General features: G+C 51.9%; 1 protein-coding gene across 1 annotated transcript in view; it reads left to right on the top strand.

Moving 5' to 3' along the window:
• SEZ6L (seizure related 6 homolog like) overlaps window positions 1–24,543 on the top strand; it is a 181,580-nt gene that overhangs the window by 118,753 nt on the left and 38,284 nt on the right. Inside the window, 6 exon segments of the mRNA XM_086682196.1 lie at window positions 616–808; window positions 2,944–3,129; window positions 7,429–7,594; window positions 9,823–9,989; window positions 10,396–10,590; window positions 12,249–12,387. Of these exon segments, the coding sequence (XP_086538322.1) occupies window positions 616–808; window positions 2,944–3,129; window positions 7,429–7,594; window positions 9,823–9,989; window positions 10,396–10,590; window positions 12,249–12,387 (1,046 nt within the window).

Here is a 24,543-nt window from a genome sequence, read left to right as displayed (position 1 = left end):
AGTTCTGGAGTTAGAGCCATCATTTTATGGCATAGGAGAGCGGCCCTGAGAATGCCCTAGAAATGAGCCCCTCCCTCCATCACTTACCAGTTGGTGCAGAAAGGGGAAGAATGAATTCGATCTACATAAGTATTTATCGAACACCTGCTCTGTGCTATGTTCCAGGCACTGGGGCCACTGAGCAAATGGAAAAAAATGCCTGCCTTTGTGGGGAGCTTACGTTCTGGTGGAATGCCTTATTCTGTCTCCCTGGAGATGGGGCTTCAGGCACAAGCTGATCAAGCCCTTGCCCTCCCCCTCCCACCATCTCCAGGAGAACTTCCCTCAGCTGCCAGCCTGCAGTAACCTCTCTCTTGAGACTGATCCATGGAGCCTTCCAGATCTCTGCAGTGCCTCTGCCCTGCAGCTTGGGTTTACTCTGGTCCCTCAGCCTTTGGGGAGATTCGGGGGGCCTAGATGTTTCCAGGGGCCCCAAATGTTTCCAGGGCTGGGGCTTGGGGCCCGTCTGTCCCCTTGACTAGGGGCTGGCCGAGGGCTGCGGTGTTGGCATCGGCTGGGGTCGGTTGGGAGTGCTACATTGGTAGTGGGTTTCTCTCTGTCCCTGCCTGTGCCCAGGTGAAGAGTGTGAACCTGTCTGACGGGGAGCTGCTCTCCATCCGCGGGGTGGACGGTCCCACCCTGACTGTCCTAGCCAACCAGACTCTCCTGGTAGAGGGGCAGGTCATTCGAAGCCCCACCAACACCATCTCTGTCTACTTCCGGACCTTCCAGGACGACGTCTTTGGGAACTTTCAACTGCACTACCAGGGTAAGCTCACAGCAAGGCCGGTGGGGTGTAGCTGTTTGCCTCAGTTTCCCTGTGGAACCAAGAATTCTCACGTGCCCGGGGTCCCTCTGGCAGTTCCGTAAAACCTCTGGACCCCCACTCAGAAGAAGCACAAAATAAAACAAATAAAAACAAGTAAAATAAAAGCTGTACAATTAAAAAAAAAAAAAAGGACACCAGTCATCTTGAATTACAGTTGTCAAAATATTGTTTTAATCTGTGCTATCTTAATGTTCGTGCTTCTTTATTACCACATTAAATAATAATCCCCCTTGGCAGTTCTGATAATTACTGTGATTTCAAAGTACTGAGGCACATAAGAGATATGTCAAGATATCGATCAAGATCTGAAAATACCCGCGATTTCTCTCGGTGACGAAGTCACAGTTTCCGCAAATACGTCAGTTTGTCGCCGCCGTTCGCGGTTGAAGGCAACACCACGTTCGGTTCAAGGTTAATGAAAACAAGCAAAGCCCCTTTGTTTCCCATTTACGTTCCTGGCTCCTGCATGTGTCTGATAAATGAACCCCACGCAAGTCGCAAGTCGGTGGGCTTCTGGTAACCAGCCTCAACCCCTGGGGGGTCCTGCTGTCTCTTTTCTGTGACAATGTTGCTTTCTTTCCTTTTTGCCTGTTTCTGAGACTCCTCTCTTCCCCCTTCCTGCCTCCTTCCTTCTCTTTCCCTCCCTCTCTCTTGCCTCTTTTATTTGTCTCCCTCCATTCTCCCTTCCTTCTGGGTCTCTCTCTATCTCTCCCTATCCCATTCCCCCACGTCCTGAGCCCTGCCCATGACCTCCGATTACTTCCCTTAGCCAGAAGCTCCCACTGGGTAACTTCCCAGATATCCGCTCGGGAAAGTAGAGTCTGGATACTGGGCACCATCCGCGGTGACGTCAGATGGACCAGACATCTGGAGAAACGGTTCACGTCGAACTTTTCCCCTGGATGTTTCTGAAACAGGTGGACGGGTGTGCATGACCACATTCCAGTGTTGAGGCTACGCGCTGTGGTCTTTGTTCATGGCACAATATGGGGAGAAAAACAGCTCGTGGGGCCCTCGAGTTGGATGCGATCCCCCCAGAGGAGTTCTGGGACTACGGATATCTTATGCAGCAGGGGTGGTCAGACCACAGTCCGGGGAGGGGCTGCGATGGGTTTCACACCCTCTTAGGAAATTCGAGGAGCTCAGCATGGCCACATAGAACCTTCTGCCGCTCCCAGCCAGACACTGGGTCAAGGAGGCTCTTCCTCAGAGTTGCCTGTTTAATCCGTACGACCGCCATGAGGCAGGGACCGTCGTCAACTCCACTGGAGAGAGGAGGGGAGCCAAGTTCAGGTCACTGTGTCCCTTTCTCCAAGTCACGTAGTGCCTAAGTGATGGAGGAAGAACTTACACTCACACTGGTCTCCTCCAAAGCCCAACCCTGTACGTGGCCAGGACAGTTATTTTCTAAATTTTTTTTTTAACGTTTACTTATTTTTGGGACAGAGAGAGACAGAGCATGAACCGGGGAGGGGCAGAGAGAGAGGGAGACACAGAATCGGAAGCAGGCTCCAGGCTCTGAGCCATCAGCCCAGAGCCCGACGCGGGGCTCAAACTCACGGACCGCGAGATCGTGACCTGAGCTGAAGTCGGACGCTCAACCGACTGAGCCACCCAGGCGCCCCGAGGACAGTTATTTTCAAGCTGTGGTACCCTTCGGCATTTCCTGAGGGGCGGCTCGTTCTAGTTCGGGTCCAGGACTCTGCATGTTTAACAAATGCCGAAGATGTTCGTGCTGGCAGGACTACCCTACCTGGCTCATTCTGCCCCTGCTCTGCCCAAGCAGGTGGCCATTCTGTGTCCACGTGGAGAGGGGCTCAGATGACGTGGGAACTCATTTTTCACCCCAAACCTGTGATCTCGGCCGGGGGGGGGGTGCGGGGGGCAGGGTGGGGACCTTGCAGCCTAGAAAAAGTGCCAGTCTGGCAGTCTCCGCATCCACGGGAGTCACAAAAACACCCCCCCAGGGGGCCTCATCTTTTCTCCTCAGCTCAAACTGGCTCCCGGGAGGTGGGTCACATGCATCATCTCTCCCCCTCTGAGAGTTGAGTGTCTGCCTTTGCGTTTCTTCACAGCCTTCATGCTGAGCTGCAGTTTTCCTCGCCGGCCCGACTATGGGGATGTCACAGTGATGGACCTGCATTCGGGTGGGGTGGCCCACTTCCACTGCCACCTGGGTTACGAGCTCCAGGGGGCCAAGACGCTGACTTGCATTAATGCCTCCAAGCCCCACTGGAGCAGCCAGGAGCCCATCTGTTCAGGTACACTCCAGCCTCGGCGGCCCAGACACCAGTAGTCCACTCAGAGGAGAGGCCAACCCCAGGGCATTAGACCGACCTCAGGGATAGGCGCTCAGCCCCGGGCAAAGAGGCTGCTCCCAGGACAGACGACCGATGCCATTCAAATCTTTAGTTTGTAGGGGAGAAAAGACACAGAACCTAAAACTCACCATTAGTGACGTTTAGCACACCTACAGCGTCACGCCACGGTTACCACTGTGCAGTTCCAGATCGCCTTCAACAGCCCCAAAGGAAACCTCGTAGCCATTTGGGCTCACTTTCCATTTCCCCCTCCCCCTTCCGCCCTTGGCATCCACCATCATGCTTTCTGTTATCTGCGGATCTGCTTATTCTGGACATTCTGTGTAAATGGGGTCACCCGGCATATGTGGTCTTTGGCAGCTGGCTTCGGGATCACGTTTTCAAGGTTCACCCACGCCACAGCCTGGGGAGCACTTGATTCTTTTCTGTGGCTGTGTAATATGCCATCGTGTGGCTGTGCCCCCGTTTTATGTGTTTATTCCCTGGTGGACACCTGAGTCTCTCCCACTTTGTGGCAGTTATGAATAATGCTTCTGTGAGCATCTGTGTGCAAGTTTCTGTGTACAAGTTTTTGTACAAGTTTATTTTCTTTCTTTATTTTAAAAGGTTTCTCTGTTTTTTTATGTCCGCATTTCCTTTTATTCTTTTTTTAACTCGTTTTATTTTTTATTTTTTTTAATTTGCATCCAAATTAGTTAGCATATAGTGCAACAATGATTTCAGGAGTAGATTCCTTAGTGCCCCTTACGCATTTACTTTTGAGAGCGAGAGAAAGAGAGAGAGAGCAGAGGAGGGGCAGAGAGAGAGGGAGAGAGAGAATCCCAAGCAGCCTCTGCACGGTCAGCACAGAGCCCGACACAGGGCTTGAACTCATGAACCGCGAGATCATGTCCTGGGTCAGACGCTTAACTGACTGAGCCACCCAGTTGCCCCTGGAGGACGTATGTTTTCATTTCTCTTGGGTCGATACCCAGGAGTGGCATCACTGGGTCATATGGTAATTCTGTGTTTAACTTTTTAAAGAGTTGTCAAGCTATTTTCCACAGAGGCTGCAGCGTTTGACCTTCCCACCAGCTGCGTAAAGTACCAATTTCTGCACGTCCTCACCAGCTCTTATTATTGTACACACTTTCTTTTTATGCCTTTAGCCATCCTGGTGCATGTGAAGCTCTCTCTCTCGTGGTGGTTTTGATCTGCATTTCCCTGATGGCTAATCATATTGAGCAGCTTTTCCAATGTGCTTCTTGGCCTTTTGTAGATCTTCTCTTTTTTTCAATGTTTATATATATATTTATTTATTTATTTATTTTGAGAGAAAAAGAGAGAGAGAAAGAGAGAGAGAATAAGCAGGGCTCAATCCCCCCACCGTGGGATCATGACCTGAGCCCAAGAGTCAGAAATCAAGAGTCAGAGCTCAAATGACAGAGCCACCCAGGCGCCCCCCTTTGTAGATCGTCTAAGCGAAGTATCTATTCAGGTCCTTTGCCCGTTGTTTTTTAAAATTTTGTTACTTGTCTTTTTATTGTTGGGTCGTAACAGTACTTTGTATATTCTGGATATTAGATCCTTATCGGGTATATGATGTTCAGATATCTTCTCCTGCTCTGTGGGTTGTTTGTCACGTCTTGATAGTGTCCTTTGATGCAGAAAACATTTTCATTTTGACAAAGTGTCAAAAAAATGATCAATTTTTCTTTTGTCCCTGTGCTTTTGGTGTGCCTGCAGCCACATTTTGAACCCAGTCGATAGATACTGAGAAACTGCCAGGGATGCTGTAAATGTTCACAGCAATCTTGCATGATGAGAGCCATTACCTTCACTTTACAGATGAGGAAACAGAGGCTCACGGAGGTGAAGTCACTCACCCAAAGCCGCCAGACAGAAATTGAAATGAGTCCAGAACCCTTCTCTCCTGAGCTGTGTTTCTCAAAGTGTGGTCTACAGACCAGCAAGATTATTGCAGATGCATAATCCTGGGCCCCCTATGAGACTACTGGATCATAATCTACATTTTAACATGCCCTTGTGTGATTCATGTGCACATGATAGACTGACAAGCACTGGGCTATGCCACACTGTCCCTGCACCCGTGGTCATAGTCTTGACCATCCTCAACTGTCAAGAGAGCAAAACTCTGTCAGATTCTCAAAAGTTACAACGGTGGTCAGGACAGTATAGGTTGCCCGTAAGAACTGAGCACCCAGAGCACTAACCATGTACAAAGAGAATCCTGGGAATAATAATAAATTATTCCTTCTCTCCAGGCATTCAGAGTCCATGGAATCCAAAAAGCAAATGAGACCTGATGACAAATTCTGAGCTTTGATTGTTGCAATATTGTTCCCCCAAGGCCCTTCAGAATTTCTCTTCTCTTCTCTTGTTTTTAACAGAGGGGAAAAAAATCCAAACCATAGGGCCATTGCCCTCAGTGTGTCTCTCGCGTTAATTTTTATCTATGTGTGAAATCAGAGAGGAATTAAGCCTCATTTTGTGCTAAGAAAGATGGATGGGGAGCCACGGCTGGGAAATTGAAGGCAAACAGAGCCATCAGTTGGCTTAATAAGGCAAGGAACGGGAGCAGAGAGGCAGCAGATGAGCGGCAGCTTGGGGAGGACAGATGGCCAGTGCCCCCACCAGGGACAGTGTTCTCCATCTCGCCAGCCCCTGAGCCATAGGACAATAGAACTGGCTACATTTTGAGTACCTACTCTGTGCCAGGCATGGCGCCAAGACCCGTATTATGCATCGGTTCACCGATTTCTCACCCCAGTCCTGGAAGCAGGCTGGAATTCTTATCACCATTTTATAGTGAACTCAAGGTTCAGAACTCTCTAGATCCACAGCAGGTAAGTGGCACAGGCAGGGTTTCAACCTCCGCTTTAGGACAGAAGGACAGGCGAAAGACAGACAGACTCACACACACACACACACACACACACACACACACACGCACGCACCTCTGTCCGTGGTGCTGAAACAAGGAGGGGGCGCTTCTTGGCAATGTCTTCGCTGTAAATCCGCAGAATCCAGAGCATAGGAGAAAGTGATCTACCTTTTTCTCCCGCTGCAAGCCCTTTATTAGTCATGCAGTCACTCAACAAACCCTTAATGAGACCCAAGTATCTCCTAAAAATAAGACTCAGACTATTTCCTTGCATTCATGCATCTCCCTCTGGTGCACAAATCACTTTTTAAATATTTCTTTATTAGATTTTTATGATAAAAGTAATATATGTTGTGGTTTTAAAAAAAGTCAAGAAATCCAAGTGTCAAGATAGAAGCAAATCACTTTTATATTTATGGTCTCAATAGATTTTTGCAAATAGCTCATTGAAACAGGTATGGAAGACCATTTTGTAACTTGTTTTTTTCCCCACTGAAAATTTTGAGTGCATTTTTCCATATTCTCAAGCATTCTTTAAGGGTATGATTTTTAATAACGTGTGAATGGGACGCATTTATTTCCCCAAATGGCTGTGAGTGGACATGCGTGTTGTTTCTCGTTTTTCGCTCTTAGAAACACTTCAGCAGTGAACACCTTTATTCATAAATCTTGGGGGAAATCTCTCAATCTCCTTTTTAGCACAAACTCCCAGAACTTTAATGAGTCGGTCAGTTTGGGAACACGCTTTCTGAATTTTTCTCCAAATTGCTCTCCTGAAAGGCCGGAGTCATTTGCATCCTAACCGGTGATGAGGGAGAGGGCTCCAAATTGCTCTCCTGAAAGGCCGGAGTCATTTGCATCCTAACCGGTGATGAGGGAGAGGGCCCATTTCCCACCACCTGTCCCATCGGTGAGCGATGGCCGCTTTTTGTCTTGCCCAATCAGGCAGATGGAAACAGAATAGAATCTAGAATTGCCTTTCTTTTATTGTGGGTGAGGCTGCATTTTTAGTGCCTACTAAATACTAAAAGTATATTTCTTCCTTTGTGAATGGCCTGTTTGTGTCCTTGGTACCGTCTTCTCAGAAAGAATCAGGGCACAGCCAGTGCCGTGGAGGAACCCTTAAATCACAGTTGGTCCCTGTCATGGAACGCCAAGGGGGTGTTTCCAGTCGTGAAATGAGGTCTCCTATCGAACTGGATGAACCTTGTCCAAGGGGAGAGGACTTTTACAGTGTGTCCCTCTTCCCATCCCATTTTCTCCTGCTAAGGGCTAGGGGTGGGGAGATCTCTCTCTCTCTCTCTCTCTCTCTCTGCTTTCCTCTCATGACCACCCACCCCATTCTCTGCCCCCAGCCCCTTGCGGAGGGGCTGTGCACAACGCCACCATTGGCCGCGTCCTCTCCCCAAGTTACCCTGGAAACGCCAACGGGAGCCAGCTCTGCGTGTGGACAATCAAAGCTCCAGAGGGCCAGAAGCTGCATCTGCATTTTGAAAGACTGTCGTTGCATGAGAAGGACAGGTGAGCTTCTGAGGGTTCCCAGCCTCACTCCTTCCCAGAGTGTCGGAATGTGACTAAGGATCTGGAGTCTTGCAATGGCTTCTGGAGGTTGAGAAAGGAAAGCCTGGGGAGGTTGGCAAGGATGTTAGACACCATCGGCTTCAATCTCCTTTCACAGGTCGGGAAACTCGGGCATGGAGAGGGAAAGGGACTCGCCCCAGGTCATACAGCAGGGAAGGGGAAGAAGCAGGAACGGAATCCAGATCCCCCATGCTGCACTGACCCAGTCTGTCTCCTGCATGTCCCTTTTTGCAGTTAACAAAGAGGGAGTATTCACTGAGCACTTGCTCTGTGCCCAGTCACATACTAGGCTCTATGGAGAACAGGAGAGAAGTAGCAAAACCTGGTTTCCGATTGGATAGGAAATTGACGTGGGAAAAACTGTGCTTGTACACGTGAAGGAATTTGGGAGAAGTTTCAGGGCAGTATCTAAGCAAGAGCAAGTCTGTAGACTCTAAGTGATATGCATAGGATCCGGAATCTTAGAACTTTAATATTCTATGGTTTTATGTTAGAATCTTCTTTTTTACTTTAACTTTTTTAACGTTTTTATTTATTATTGAGAGAGAGCATGAGCATGGGAGGGGCAGAGAGAGGGGGAGACACAGAATTCGAAGCAGGCTTCAGGCTCTGAGACATCAGCACAGAGCCCGACGCGGGGCTCAAACCCACAAACCGCGAGATCATGACCTGAGCCGAAGTCAGACACTTTACCGACTGAGCCACCCAGGTGCCCCTAGCGTATTCTTGAATGTTCCAGAAAACGAGGACCAGAGCTGCTTAGACTTGCTGTCTTAGGTCGTGTTCCCTTGGAAACAGACATGGAGACAAGGATGTTAGGGAAAGTAGCTCATTTGGGAGCTAATCTTGGAAAGCACTGGCAGAGGCATAGGGCAGCGGGCAGGACAGGAAAGGAGTCAACACGGTGCGTGTTAATGAGCAGGTGCCTCTGCAGGGGCCATGGGGGTTCTATCTGCTGGGGGCCTCTGCAAAACCGTATGGAGCCTGGTCCTTTCGGAAAGGCGAGGGAGCTGAGGTACTGACCCACCACCACCACCCCCCCTCCAGCTATCACTGAATGAGGGATGCTCTGGACACTCTAACTCCCCAGCGTTGCCAGCCACCCTTTGAGCTGGTTAAGCTGACAGATTCTCAGAGATCTGGGGCAGGAAGCCAGCCCCCTCCTCATCCCAAACACAGTGGACATGTGGCAAAGTGAGCAAATTGTCGCTTCGACATTCATGCATTTTGGTAACATTAGAAATTCATCTGGGCGACATAAAGTAAACCTTTTTTATGAGTCACAGTAAAAAAAAAAAAAACAACTCAAAAGATTTAAAATGCCTCTTTATGACTCCATAAAAGAAATTGATCTAATTTGTATACTATTTCCCTCCTTATTTTTGCATAATTTCTTTAAAAATACCAGGACTAGCAAGGAGCCGAGTGTCAAATGACTTTAATAACAGCAAAAATGAATGCCAGCATTTTGCCTAACACGTTTTATTTTTCAGGGCACTCGATCCTGTCATATTCTCAATGCCCACCTGTAAGATAGGTGGGAGAGACGTTACGATTCCTCCCTTCCCAACTGTGGAAACTGAGGCCCAAGATGTGCTGAGACTTATGTCAACCCAATCGCTGGGGAGTTGGGAAGTGAGAATCAGGAATTATAAATCAGTTGATTTATAATCAAATGCTTATAAATTTGACCCGTGTGCCCGCTTTGTGCTCGGCATGTTATGCACAAGGCCTTTAATGTCCACACTCTGAGGTAGGCTCAGAGTGTGAAGTAGGCACCCATTTTACAGATGAAGAAACAGAGGCTTGGAGCTGGGAAGTGTCCCTGTCCAAAGTCACACGGCTCAGAAGTTACAGAGTTGAGACTCTGGTTGTCTGACTACCACTCTTTCAGTGCATTAATCTCTACTCCTCAATTAGTCATAATAATTGGTATCAGTTAATTAGTCTGGTTCATAACATCACACACAGCACTTTTCCTATAACCTCAGGATCCACCCGTGAGTCTAGAGTAAGCATCCTACAGAAAAGGAAGCAGGTTCCCTAAGGCAGAGCAGCTCGACCGGGCAAGTCAGGGGCAGAGTCGGGATCTGGGTCTGGGAGCGAGGCACACGCCTCCCACTGCTGCTGTGGGTCAGTGATCTTCCTGTCCTTCCCCCTGCTGTCAGGATGATGGTCTACAGTGGCTTGATCAACAAGTCAGCTCTTCTCTATGACTCCCTCCAAACCGAGAGCGTCCCCTTTGAGGGTCTGCTGAGTGAGGGCAACAGCATCCGCATTGAGTTCACGTCCGACCAGGCACGGGCAGCCTCGGCCTTCAACATCCGGTTCGAGGGTGAGAGTCTCCGGGGGGCCTCCCCCATCCCGGGTGATGGTGTGTGAGTGGAGGAAGTGTGGCAGAGCTGGGCTGGGTCCTGGGAGCTAGAAATCTGACCTGCTAAGGCCGAGGGCGACCCAGAGGCCAGACTGACCTTTTGACTTTCAAAGGCAGAGCCTGCAGGGTTAAGAGGGCAGAAGTTTGTATTCCCATTTTAGAGATGAAAATAATGAGGTCGCCAAAAGAGAAGTGAATGCTCCAAGGCAGGTCAGCGGGTCAGCTGGAATCGGAAAGTGGGGTCCGGTGCTCATTTTCCTTGGAGCTTGTCTAAACAGCAGGAGGGGACCCATCTTCTGAGATCCAGCTCTCCGGGGAGCCCCTGCCTCATCTGAGCTGCTGCCCCTCTTTTGTATCCCCACCCCAGCCTTTGAGAAAGGCCACTGTTATGAGCCCTACATTCAGAATGGGAATTTCACCACATCCGACCCGACCTATAACATCGGCACCATAGTGGAGTTCACCTGCGATCCCGGCCACTCGCTGGAGCAGGGTCCGGCCATTATCGAGTGCATCAATGTGCGGGACCCGTACTGGAACGACACAGAGCCCCTATGCAGAGGTGAGTGGCCCCACCGTCCTCCTCCCAGGGTGCCTCAGGGACCTGGACCCCTTCAGATGAAAAGGTCAAGGCCCCGGTTTAGAAGTATGTCACCAATTTACATACCAATTTAGCATTAGAACCCTTTCCGGGGCTCACCATCCTTTGGGTCAAATTTGCTGCTGGTCCCTGAGAAAATTCCAAGCTTGATAAATTTTTATTTTATTTTATTTTATTTTATTTTTTTTTCAATGTTTATTTATTTTTGGGACAGAGAGACAGAGCATGAACGGGGGAGGGGCAGAGAAAGAGGGAGACACAGAATCGGAAACACGCTCCAAGCTCTGAGCCATCAGCCCAGAGCCTGACGCGGGGCTCGAACTCACAGACCGCGAGATCGTGACCTGGCTGAAGTCGGACGCTTAACCGACTGCGCCACCCAGGCGCCCCAAGCTTGATAAATTTTTAAAGGTGCCCCTTCCTACAAGCACAGACCCCATAGTGCATAGCTCAGTGAAAAGATCTCTGCGTGGATTTCAGCTCCTCTGTACCCCCTTGCTATGTACTTTTGTGCAGTGCACAACCCACCCAACCACACACGGCAGCCCTGAGTTCAATTAATAATAATGATGCTATTGATAATAGTTGCCAAGGGCTGCATTTTCTCATTTAATCCTCACTACAATCCTGTGAGGCACATAATATTGACCCCATTTACAGCTGAGGAACCCAAAGCCACGAGGAACCAGACCGTTCCTAAGAACAGACTGAGGGTAACTGGTCGAGGTAGAAATGGCTCTTGGGTCTCCTTTTTTCTCAGAGACCTGTGCTCTGAGCCCCTCTGGACGGTGTGGGCTGGGTCGAACCCTCCTCTCCACGAGCTCCCGGGGCCCTGCCCTGCCTCTTTCCCCACATGCCAGGCCGCGGAGCCACCTCAACCCTGGATGCATGTGCAGCATGTGGTGGAAGGAAGAGAGCCCTATGCTCCTGGCAGCCGCCGCCTGGATGGCGGCTGGCGTGAAGTCACGGCTTCGTCGTGGTGAGGGATTGATCCCTGTATTAAATGCGCTGGCTTAACAGAGCGGAATTTATTGGTGCTTTGGCCTCTGCCACGTTGAGAACTTTCCAAAGCGGTCAACAGAGTGGAATTTAAAGAGCCAGGCGCCAGGGGCTGTGCTGCATTCGCCCCCATGAGCTCAATCAGTTAAGCTTCAGGATAAGCCGACGGAGTCAGGGCTGGCCTTACTGCAGCTGTGCGGAGGAAGGGACCTGAGACTCCAAAACGGCGCATGCCTGGTCACGGAGTCTGTTGGGGGCAGAGATTCGAACCCAGGTCCACCTGAATGGAATGAGGCATCCGTTAGCCGCTACTCACTCTGCACAAGAATAGAGCTGTTGGGGATTCTCCAGAACGGGGAGCTCTGTCCTTGATCCTGAGAGAGCTATAGGGCCCGTAGCCCCAACCCTACCAACCCTCAGCGGAAGGAGGCAGGCAGCCGGCCCCAACTTAATCATCCCGCACACGCGCACAGACCGTCTGAGGCTCAGGCCCCTGTTCACGGTGCGCAGCGAGCCGTGACTGTCGGGCTCCAGAGCCCATGCGCTTAACCGCTACGATCTTGGCTTCCTTGTGAACCAAGCGTGTCTGTCTCTTGTCTGTCCGTCTCTGTCCCCTACAGCTACGTGTGGCGGGGAGCTCTCTGCCGCGGCCGGGGTGGTGCTGTCCCCGAACTGGCCAGAGCCGTACGTGGAAGGTGAAGATTGTATCTGGAAGATTCACGTGGGGGAAGAGAAACGGATCTTCTTAGATATCCAGTTGTGAGTGTTTATGGTGGGGGACCAACTGCCCCTGCTTTGTTCTTTCAGCCATCGCTAGTGAAGCAGCTACTATGTGTCAGGGGCCGTGCGAAGAACTGGGGTCCCAGTGGCAGGAGAAACAACATCATAAACACACAGAGTCCCTAGCCTCCAGACACTGGGTCTACTAAGGAAGCAGGCATGAAATGGGGCAATGCACCAATAATCACATCCCGTAACTTTAGTGAGCGATGTTCTAGGTGGGGATTTGATATAAAGGGGGAGGTCAGAAAAGCCTTCCCTGAGGATCTGATCTGATACTAAAGCTCAGAACTAACGGACGAGCCGGAATACATGTATCTGAAAGGGACAGAACATGCAAAGGCCCTGTGGCGAGAAAAAGCCTGTGAACTGCCTGCGTAGTCAGGAGGAGGGGGGAGGTTTAACAGGTACTCTGCCTACGGTAGCAGTTCATTTTCTTCACCTGTCTCTCTCAACTAGAACGGAAGGTCCTCGTAGTGAGGGCTTGCTCTCATTTAGCTCTGCTCCGGGGTCTAGCACCGAGCCTGACACATAGTGAGGCGTGCAGGAGATCACTGCTGAGTGAAGAAACACTGTAATGAATGGAGAGTTACCTGGCTGTGCGGCTGTTGGCTGTACTCCGTGGGGGCGCCTAGTAGAGGCTCCATCTAGGGCTTGCCCCCTCCTGAACTCCCCAGGGCTGGGGAGAAGCAGACAGAGACACATGGTGGTGTTTGGAGAAGCAGAAGAAGGGGCTGCCCGGCAGGCCCAGACACCGTGGCTTGGACAGTGGAGAGCAGGGCGGGGAGTGCCAAGCTCTGAAGAGCCTTTCTGGAGGCAGCCTGGGCCTCAGGGGGTCAGCGCTCCCCTCAAGCCTGAAGCCAGAACCCAGTCGGCTGGGAAGCATGACTCAGGGCCTGCCGTGCCGTGCAGAGGAGGCTGGCAAGGGGGAAGTCGTTTGCAAAATTATGAGTGACCGTCTTTTGAAGCTGTCCCTCAGAGGCTGCCCCAGAACCTTCTATCCCAGTTGAATCAAAGAGGCACAGACCTCGCACAGGTGCCCCTTGCGGACTTCGGGCCAGGCCAACCTGGGTCAGAATCCCATCCCCTTCGCTCCCCCACGGTTTGACCTCAGGCTTCTCCCCGGCTTTGGCGCTTCTCATCTGGTACGAGGGCCTTGGAACATCGGTGTCCCACGGCTGCCGGAGGCAGCTTGTGAACACCTCTTGCCCATCCTTGCCGTCTCTCACTCCTGTTCCCACCTCCCTGACTTCCAGAGTCTGGTGTAAGTGCTCATTCATGCAAGACCTCGTTCTCGAGGGTCTGCCATGAGCCAGGCCCTGTTGTAGGCTCCAGAAAGGCTCTGACCGTTGCCCCTTGGGCAGTCAAGTTTATATTGGAGAAGAGCAGGTTGGATTGTCTCTATTAACTCTGGGCGGGGGTGGGGACATATGTGCGCGCCTGCCGTGTACGAGCCGTGGATATTGGGAAGGGGTTGGTTGTGGAGGGGCGCCCGGGTGGCTCAGTCGGTTGAGCGTCTGTCTCTTGATTTCGGCTCAGGTCATGATCTCACGGTTTGTGAGTTCGAGCCCCACGTCGAGCTCTGCGCTGGGAGTCTGCTTGGGATTCTTTCTCTCCGTCTTTCTCTGCCCTTCCCCCATTTGAGGTCTCTGTCTCTCAAAATTAAAAAAAATAAGAAACATTGGGGCACCTGGGTGGCTCAGTTGGTTGAGCGTCCGACTTCGGCTCAGGTCATGGTCTCGCAGTTCGTGAGTCTGAGCCCCGTGTCAGGCTCTGTGCTAACAAATAGCTCAGAGCCTGGAGCCTGCTTTGCATTCTGTATCTCTCTCTCTCCCCCCCCTCCCCTGCTCATGCTCTGCCTCTCTCTGTCTCTCAAAAATAAATGGTAAAAAAAAATTTTTAAAGTAAACATTAAACATAAAATAAAATGAAATAGGTAGGGGTTATGGAAAGAGTTCAAGGGAGGCCTGGAGTCTTCTTAGCTGACGCTTCACATAGAAAACGCCATTCTAAAGCTGTCTCCTGTGGGAAGCCTTCTGTGGCTCCCTAGTGCCCTCATGGTAAATATGAAGGTGTAGTCCTGGCTTGGGAGCACCCCACCGCCAGAAGTTACTGGCAAAGCACCTCGATCTTCAGCCAGGAGAAGGAGAATCCAACTCCTGATAGCCTGGCTTCTCTTGCAGAAGGTCCCCCCAGCCCCGTACCCCCAGAAATTGTCTGTGCTTCCCGCTTCTGCTGGGCTCAGCGGCCTTCTCCTCACAGTGTGTCCCCAAGACGGGCGGTTTTGCGTCACCAAGAATGGCCCACATCTCCCCTCGGTGTCACAGGCCTGAATGAGGAAACAGGAAACCGGGAGCCCTTCCTTTCACTCCCTCTAGGCATCAAACATTCAATTAACCTTCAGCTTGACACTAGATGGGGTTTTGTTTCCACTGCAAAGCGCGCAGTGGGGCAGCTGATCCAGGGACCTGAGCAGTTAAAGCAGAAATGGCCAGCATTTAAAGCAGAAAAAGCCAGGCCACCGCTGGCATTAGCATCAGGAAGGGACCCCTCGCCGGGGGCAGACTTTCTGTCTTCCGGCCAGCCTGGTGGCCCCAGATATCACTGTTAGCCGGGAGAGAGGAGCCCCGTCTTCCTCCTCCGTGCCCTGACAGGGCATCCCGAGCAACCCTGGACCCATCACCAAGCCTCTCTGGGCCTCACATTCCTTCTCTGCAAACCGATGGGTTGCCTCGAGTCAAGAGAATAACGATTCAAACTCCTGCAGGACAGGCGCGTGATTTCTGTTACTGGGGAGTGGGGTCAGTGTGGGTCGATAAGGAGAGGAAGGGTCTGTGATGAAGGGGATATAGTACGTCCCCACCTAAAATCATTTAAATTCTATTTTGTAGAATAATGGCCCTTCCCCACTCCCACCCCCCCCAAAAATAAAACAGTATCTGCTGGCCAGATCCAGATTTGAGGGGCCCCCCAGTTTGTAAGCCTTGGTCTGGATAGTTCTTTCTCATTGCGGTGATTCTCATCACGGAGCACTTCCTGTTTGTGAGTTTCTTTACAGACGTAAATTCGTGTCCTCCCCAGAGTAATCCTATGGGGACAAGACAACTATTCTGTTTAATTCCTATTCCTTGCTTTCTGAGCTGTTCAAGTTGGGTGTCTAAAAGGCCTCCTGAATGAAGGAGTTTAACCCCAAAGTTAAACTCCTGATCTGATTCCCCTTCCCCAAACCTGTTTCACCCCATCTTCCCATGTCGGGAAGGAATCATCCATTCTACCACAAGCTGCTAAGGTCAAAAGGACTGGGAATTTTTCTAGACGAGTAGAACGGGTGCGTGTCCAGCGTCTGGCTTTGTTGGCAGTGGGGTGGGGAGAAACACCCTGATTTATGGCATTTGCCAATTTCCTCCGAGTAACTACTCCCACCATGGCCGTTCCAAGCTACCAAGACAATGCCAGCAGGCTCGCCAGATGCCCGGATGCTTAACGACGGACTCACGTGGGCCAGTAGGAGCTGCCGCTCCAGCATGCGCACTGGGAGTCAGATTCTTCTCTCCCTGTCACACCTTGTACCTGAGTCCCCAGTACATCCTGCTGATTCTACTCGAGAATCAGAATATGCCCAGAGTTCAAGCACCTGTGACACACCCCCCACCACCACCATGGTCCATGTTCTCATGCCAGGATTATTCCAGAGGCATCCTCACTGGTCTCCCTGCTCCTGCTTTTGTCCCCTTTGGGGCTATTTGTAACCCGCTACCTTGAATGATCCTGTTAAAACCTAAGGCAGGTCCCCACCACGCTCTGCTCAAAAGTCTACAGTAGCTTTACATTTTATCTAGAATAAAAGCCAAGTCCTTACAAAACATCCCATGTGATCTAGCCCTGGCCACGTCTCCTGCTTCATTTCTTCGTTTGGCCACACTGGCTTCCTTGTTCTGCAAACTTACCCCAGGGCCTTTGCACTATCTCTTCTCCCCCATACCCTCCCCAGGATGCGCTGCCCTGAATAGCCTGCATAGCTCACGCCCTAGCTTCTTATAGGCCTCTGTTCACAAATCACCTCCTCTGAGATGTCCCCCACACCTTGATCATCTCTGTCATTCTTGACACTCTTACCTTGCTTCACTTTTCTACGTGGGTGGCACTTGGAGCCACCAACACACCACACATTGTCATATTTGTTGAAGTGTTTCATCCCCTCCATCTAGAATGTCACATCCGTGGGAATAGAGGGATTTTTGTTTGTTTGATTCCCTGCTGTAACCCCAGTATGTAGATCAATGCCTGGCCCCATAGTAGGTGCTTAATAAATAAGAGTCAATGGAATAAAGACAACTTCTCATGGTCATCCAGCCATGAAGTTTCAGAGCCAGACTTTTAGCCCCAAATTCATGTCCAACTGCCTCTTATGTACAAGAAGGGAGGAAAGTTCAGAACAATATGGAAAGACCATAGAGATATGGCCTCCCTTTGTCAAGAAACCCATATTTATTACGTGACCGGCAATGCTAAGAAATAAAAGTTTGGCTAAAAATGATCACATAAGCATCTGACTCTTGGTTTCAGCTCAGGTCACGATCTCCGGTGTTATGAGTTGGAACCCCGCGTCGGGCTCTGTGCTGACAAGGCAGAGCCTGCTTGGGATTCTCTCCCTCTCCCTCTGTCTGCCCCTCCCCCACTGGGTGCTGTCACTGTCTCTCTCTCTCTCTCTCTCTCAAAAAAAAAAAAAAGAATAAATAAACTTTGAAAAATTATCATGTAAAAAACAGTAAGGGTAAGACCCCCAAGAGAAGGTTATACAGAGTTAGAGTGTCAAAGGATTTGCCATCAGAGACTTAGAAGCAGAATCTAGAGTGAGACCCCAACCCAGTGATGGCCAGTTCCGTCGGTAGAGTTTGAGGCCCCAGGCAGGTGGGGGTGGGGGGTGGGGAGGCCATACCGTCCTTCTGCGTAATCCGATGCGGAGGTGAGGGTGATGGTGAGACCACAGGGCGGCCTCCGTGCCCCCACAGAGCACAACGGCTAGCATGGTCCCAGAGCCTTAGGACTCGAGGTGCCATCAAAATCAATCGGATCCGGTTTCATGGACGAGAGGGCCCGCTGTGAACGGGGCATTGAGGCTCGGCCCCGGCAGAGAGCGAGAACGCGGCAGCCCTGCCCCGGAGGAGCCCACACCGGGAGCTGACACGGCACAGACAGGAGAAAACTCCAGGGGCCCCCCCGAGGCCCGGGGTCGGGAGGGTGAGCCTGGTCCACGGTGGGAGGAAAAGGCTGTCCAGAGAAAGCAGCCTCTCCCTCGGGAAACAGCGACGTCTGGAGGCGGTTCTGGCCGTGCCGTTCGCGTGGGGGGAGGGGTGCTGCTGGCGTCCGGCGGGGAGGGGTCACGGATACTGCCCGACACCCCGCGGTGCACGGGACAGACCCCGCCACAAGGAAGTAGTGGACCCAAAGCGTCAGTAGCACCGACTCAGGGACACCCTCGCCAAGACGGGCAAAGATGGGGGGTGGGGAACCGTGTCTGAGACCAAAGGAACAGCATGCGCTAAGGTCCAGAAGCAGGAGAGCACGCCTCTCTCCCCATCGGGGCTCGAATATCCAACATACGCTGAACGCTGCGTGCATCCAGGGCTGTCACATCGCAGGCACCTTCACAGCAAGCACGTGCACCGGGTTCCATCATCGCCTCCATTTGACAGATGGGTACACTGAGGTTCGGACAGGGGAAGGGCGCCCGTGGCCACACAGCGGGGACCGAGTGGAATGCACTCCGCTTGCCCTGTCTCCAGAGTCTGGGGGCCTCCCCCGCACCCGCACTTGAAAGGAGCCGGAGGAAGCCCTGTGAATCTGGAGCTCAGTGACGCAGGAGGGGCGGCAGTGGAATCAGGCAGAGCCTTGAAGGCCGCTTTAGGGAGTCTGCGCTCGCCGCGACCGGGCAGCAGGGGAAGGGTTTCAGCTGGTACCGGGATTAACGCGGTGCACAGGGGAGCCGAGTCCTCCGGTCAGCAGCCTCGGGCTCTCCCCGCGGACTCTGGCGCGCGTCTGGCAGTGTGGCATCTGGGCCTGGCGCCTCCTTCCTCCCACAGAGGGAGTGAAAATAGCATCTCACCCGCGAGGGTTACGTGAGGCCCGAGAGCTGCTGGGTTTAATTTATCTTGCTTGGTTTCCGCTGACAGTTTTAGTAAACCAATTTGGGTTTGATAGTAAAAATAATTCTGTCCTCAGGGCCCCTCACGCCGCCTAAGCGTTGGAAATTGTTATTTATCGCCTCGGTGAGGGGGAGGGCGTTTGCACTGTTGACTGAGCGGGGTAGGTGGCCCGTAGTAGGTGCTGGGCAACGTTTGCTGAGTCACGAGGACGCAAACCGCGCGACGCAGGCGAGAGGGGGCGTTGTTCCCTGTCACCCACTGGGCGGGTCTGTGGATGCCGCGGGCGTTGGGAGATCGGCTCTGACGAGTCACCGTCTCTGAAGGACCTACTATGTGCCCGAACCCGAACTGCATGCTTCACACCCCTGAGCGATAGAGAGCATGCGCGTTATTATGCAGAGATAATAATTGCATAAATTAGAGCCATGGTGGGGAGAGATAATTACAGAGGGGAAATTACCTACATTAGAGATAATGTATGCACAGCGTGTCGCGTGGGGTCTGGCACGTAGCTGGCACTTCATCAACAGACACTATGATTACCAGGACTCCTTAGAAGATATTATTGTCACCATGTCCCGGATTTGCAAATGACAGAGAGCCTGTTAAGTGGCTTTCTCAGGTCACACAGCCAACAAAGGACTGAGCTGACATTCGCACACACACACCGTAGCCTCCGCGTTTATGGGCTTGAACAAGCTTTGGGGGGACCAACCATATGTCTCTGCGATGCTCCGGGGAGGCTCCCAGGCCTCCAGAATCTCCAAAGCTCAGGAAGGGAAGGAGTGTCATAAATAGACAACCTGGCGACACGCAGGCTAAGGGCCGTGGCCGGAGGGGTGAGAGTGGGGAGGTTAGCAGGATGCTGTGTGAGCTCTGTGCAGAAGGGGTGAGATGCAAGCAGGATCCTGAAGAGTGTCAATTGGCCAAGCTGGAATGGGGGACGGGCACCCCAGGAGGGGTCCTTGTGAGCAGGGGGGCTCAAGCAGTGAAAACAGGGACCGTTAGACAGCAAACGGACGCCCCGAATTGCAGCGTTAATTAGAACCATCCGTCTTGCATTATTGGTGTTAGGGACGGGAAGGAGGCTGTGTTATCTTAAAACGAGTCAGGAATCCCCAGGCTAAACCCCCTTCATACCCCAAATGCCTATTCCCAAACCCATCATGTACCTCTCAGCTCCGTCAGCTTACCTAAAACACAACGGAACACGAGCCCTTTAAAACATTAAGGATTTCTGAAATCAATCTCTCTCTCTCTCTCTGTCTGTCCCTCTCACCCTCTCCCTCCCCCTCTCTGTAAAGCATAGAAAGGAGAACTAAAAAACTAAGGAATTATTGGTGAAGACATCATAGAATGGAAGAGCTGGGAGGGGCCCAGAGAGGGGAAGTAATTTGCCTAGCATCACACAGCAAGTCAGAGTGAGGAACAGAAAAACAGCCTAAGCTGTAGATGCTGAGCACAGAGGTCACAATCTTGAAAACACCACGTGATAGGGAGACACAAAAGCTGCTAGAGTCAAAAAGAGCTAGTTTAGGGGCGCCTGGGTGGCTCAGTGGGTTGAATGGCCGACTCTTGATTTCGGTTCAGGTTCATGAACCCAGGGTCATGGGATCAAGCCCTGAGTCAGGCCCCGTGCTGAACGTGGAGACAGCTTAAGATTCTCTCTTTCTTCCTCTGCCCCTCTCCCCCATTTGCACGCTCTCTCTCTCTCTCTCACTCTCTAAAAAAAAAAATAAAAATAAAAAGAGCTATATTTAAATCCTGGCCCTGCCACCCCGGTAGCTCAGTGGCCTCGGGCAGGCCTCACAATGGGATACTTTGTTCACTTTATCCCCAGTGCCTGGCACAAAGCAAACACTCAATAAATATCTGTTGAATAAAAGAGAGAGGTGGTAAGTGTGTGAGTTAATTAAATAACATGTGTATTCTTAGTAAAGTTTCTCACATAGAGTAAGCAAATAACCACAGCTGACACCATTTTCACCCCTTACTATGTGCCAGATTTTATGCTAAATACCTGACATGCCTTATTTCATTGATGGCGACACCATCATAAAGGATGTCTTACGTTCATTGAGCACTTGCTGTTTGCCAGTCGCCGAGTGCTTTCCCCAAACTACATCATGTAAGCCTTACCAGGAAACCTATGTGATGTCACAGTGGCACTCCCCTTTTACAGATAGGGAAACTGAGGCTGAGAGAGATGAAGTCACTTGAGGACACAGCTGGGGAGGGGCCGAGTCAGGACTCGAACTCAGGCCTCCTGGGCCAAGGCCAATGTTATAACCACACCATAAGTAGTCGTGAGGTGCTCTGCAAGGGAGAATTCCCTGACCCCATCTTACAGAGGAAGAAATTCAGGCTCAGAGAGTTGTCTCCCCTCCCCGCCCCCCTCCGTTTCGTGGCATCTTTTGCAAATGTACACATACCTCTGGAAGGAAACAATTTCAGCCAGGCTCCGACTTGCCTTCTCTGACTCTGCTCTGAAGCCCAGCCCCAAATCCCTCCCTGTTTATGGGGCCTCAACACAGCTCTCTAACCAGGAAATAAAAGGACCTAATAACAAAGCCCAGTAACCGTATGATTGATAGCCATGGAATATTTCTCTTCAGCTACTGCCAACCTGTTCTGTGCTAAGTTAATTCCAGGCCCTAAAAATTAAGTACCTTGTCCAGAGGCACTACAGTTCTTTAAACAGGGATATAGCTGCTTTGGGCTGTAAGAATTCAGTTTGAGGTCCAGGCAACAAGGAAGAGCCAACAGTCAAGGGCAGCATTGATGCCAGGAGCACAGATTTCCAGCGGAAATCATGGAAGGAATGGCCACAGTAGAAATAAAAACCTTCCAATCCATTAGTGGAGGGAGATGGGATTTCCCCGGAGCCGAAAGTTGTGAGGAATCCAAGAAATCACGGCAAAATTCGGGGAGCCCGAATCCCATCCTGTTGCGGATGAAGAAACTGGGGGCCCAGAGACGGGAAGAGACTGTCTCAAGATTACTCTGTCAGTCAGCTCCTGCTGCATAACAAATGAGCCCAAACTCAACAGCATAAAACAGCAAGCTTGTATCATTTCTTTCGAGTCTGCCGGTTGGCAAGGCAGTTCTTCTGGTCTCTGCCGGCTCACATGTGCCCCTCTGGGCAGCTATGTGTTGGGTAGGTAGCTCTGCAGATTGTGACTGGTCTTTTTGGGGGGGGGGGGGTGGCCATCAGACAGTCTGGGCTGGCCCGGCCCAGGATGGCTCTTCTGCCCCGCCTGTCTCTCCTCCTCCAACAGCTAGCTCGAGCTTCTTCCCATCGTGACTCGCCAGGGTTCCAGGACGATGAGAAGAAGCATCCAAGGCCTCTTGAGCCTACACTAGAAATTGGCACAGCGGCATCATCTTCCGTGTCCCGTAACAAGCCACAGAGCAGGGCCGGCCCACATTCAAAGGGTGGAGACCCAGACTCCTCCTGATGGCAGGTGCTCCAAAGCCTCCCTGCAAGGATCACGGACGCAGAGAGGGGCAGAGCTTTGAAATCATGTTTGCGCTCAAGCTACCTCAGCCAGGGAAGAGTGAGGGTCAGAAGCCGGGTCTCCCGGTTCCCCACTTTACCAAAGGAATCCGAGGCTCAGAGAGGTGAAGAACTTGCCTACGATCCCACAGCTAGGAAGTGAAGGAGACGAGATTTGTGCTTAGCACTTGGTCCCTGGAATTGCAAAGGCTCGGGGAACGTTTCCTTCTCCACACAATGCCTCCAACACGCGGGAGAGAGCAAAAGGCCTTGGCTTGTGCTGGCAAGTCTCGGGTTCAGGTCCCAGCTCGTCCATCTATGGGCTGTGTGACCTTGGATGAGTCACTTCACTTTCCGGAATGTCAATTTCCTCTCTTTAAAATGAGGAGAATAATGGTGCCCACTTCGTAGAGTCTGAGAGAATGAAACATTAGGCAAGGACCTGGTACATTACATACACTCAGTAATTTAATTGGCAGCTGTGAGCTGTGATGATGATGCTGTTGTTAATTCCTTCTCTGGCATGTGCACACACTGAGCTCCATTTTACACACACATGCACACACGCATGCACGCACGCACTCACAAGGGTTGATTGCCCCCGAGCTTGACGTTTGGCACGACAGCTAGGAATCAGGAGGGTTCCTGCAGAAGTGCTACCCAGGCATCCACCTGATGGATTACTCCCCCTCCTGCAACGTGCAAGGGGCTGTCGTGGCCAGTGGTAACAGGACAGCACGAGCTCCAGGGTAAATCTTCCACCGGCACTTGCCCCTTTCCTGCTCCTCAGCCCCCCCACGCTCTTCCCAGCCTTGGTGATCAAGCAAGAGCAGCTGTGGGAAGGGACCCACCGCCTGCCTTGAGCTGGGACATCACCTGGCTAGTGCACACCTTGGAGCTCGAGCCCTTCGGATGCGATTAGATTTGACATCCTAGGGAGACGCGGCTGCTTGTTTCATGAATCCCTGACATGCAGTGGCCTCACTCACTTACTACTCAGGGGTGTTTCCTGAGGGCCCGCCGTGTGGCTGGCATCGCATCAGACTCCCCCGGATCAAGCCCTGACCGCGAGCCAGACTCTCTGTGTGCCCAGTACCTCTGTCAATTTACCTAATCCTCAGAGCAACCAAGGAGTCCACACGATGACGTCCCCCATGTCACAGATGGAGACACAGATGCTCAGAGGGGCCCGGTGGCTCACCAGCTGGACGTAGGGGTGCCGGGGTTCGGACCTGGCCGTGTGACACTGAGCTCGTGGCCTGCACCGCCTCCTGGCCCTGCTCTGCGCAGTGGCACCGACGTGATCCTGACGGCAGCCAGACTCCCTTGAGAGTTCTGGGCAGGCCAGCGGCTGGGCAGGGCTGCGGTCCAGGCAGTGCGTGCTGGCCAGAGGCCCTGTCTGTGCTCCTCTGACAGCCATGACCCGGGGAAGCCCCGGGGCGCCCGCCTGGTGCCTCCCAGGAGAGCTCAGGGTGAGCCTTCGAGGTTCTGAACGGGTCATTTTTTCCTGGGGGACACTTCCCGGGCAGAGCCCACGCTGCCAACCCAGCACTGGGCTTACAGGCAGTGTTTTGGTGGCTCAGATGAACCACACCAAGGCTTTACAAGTGATGCCTTCAATGTGTGTGTCAGGATGGGGATTCGGAATGACAGGGACACATCCAGCAGCTGTCAGCTCCTGCTGGGGACAGCTCTGAAACATCTTCCTCCAGCCATGCAGAGCCCAGGGCCCCCTCCTGCGCGTGTGTGTGCGCACATGTGTGCAGATGGCCACCCCACACGCATACACATCTCTCTCTCTCTCTCACACACACACACATATACCCCATATACACACACCCTGTACACACACACACACACATATACACATTGCCACCCCCCCCAAATCCCAGTCTACCCTCAATCATGCTCTCTCAAGGTCAGCTTTTGCACCCTGACTTAGAGGTCCTAATGAAAGAGGCCGGAGAGCCCCCGAATTTTATGAATTTGGAGAAGCTCCTCCCCAGAAAGAGGAAGAGGTGTGGGCATCTCCACACAGGGAAGTGATGGAAAGGCCACAGGTCTGTGCGTGGTCACTCTTGGGTCCCAGAAACCCAGGCTTCACCAACCTATGTCTGAATCCTGGTATTCCCACGGTGATGCATTCACTGCCGCTGAGTCAGGAAGTGGGGAAAATGTGGGGTCCGACCCTCTGAATAGGAGGAAAGCCTGAAGCCCGAGGAAATCATGGCCGTTGCTAATTCATTGTTTTATGGTTCATGGATTTGGGGATTGTCATCTGGGGAAACTGAGGCCCGGGCTGGGCAAGAGACTTGTCCATAGCCCCAGAGCAGAGAAGTGGCCAAGGGGGTGGCCCCCTGTGCGATCTCATGACACCGGGTTTTGTTGCCACACCCCCTTACCACACTCCCTTCCTGCCTTTACAGGCTATGTCATTCATCATAACTATTTTTTAAGACAAAAGATGCTCTTTTAATTGAATTCCTGGCCCTA

This window comes from Puma concolor, chromosome D3 (genome assembly GCF_028749965.1).
Source record: "Puma concolor isolate L17-30 chromosome D3, mPumCon1.1.hap2, whole genome shotgun sequence".
Classification (NCBI taxonomy): domain Eukaryota; kingdom Metazoa; phylum Chordata; class Mammalia; order Carnivora; family Felidae; genus Puma; species Puma concolor.
The sequence above is the reverse complement of the archived record's forward strand: the minus strand, read 5'-3'. Positions and strand labels throughout refer to the sequence as shown.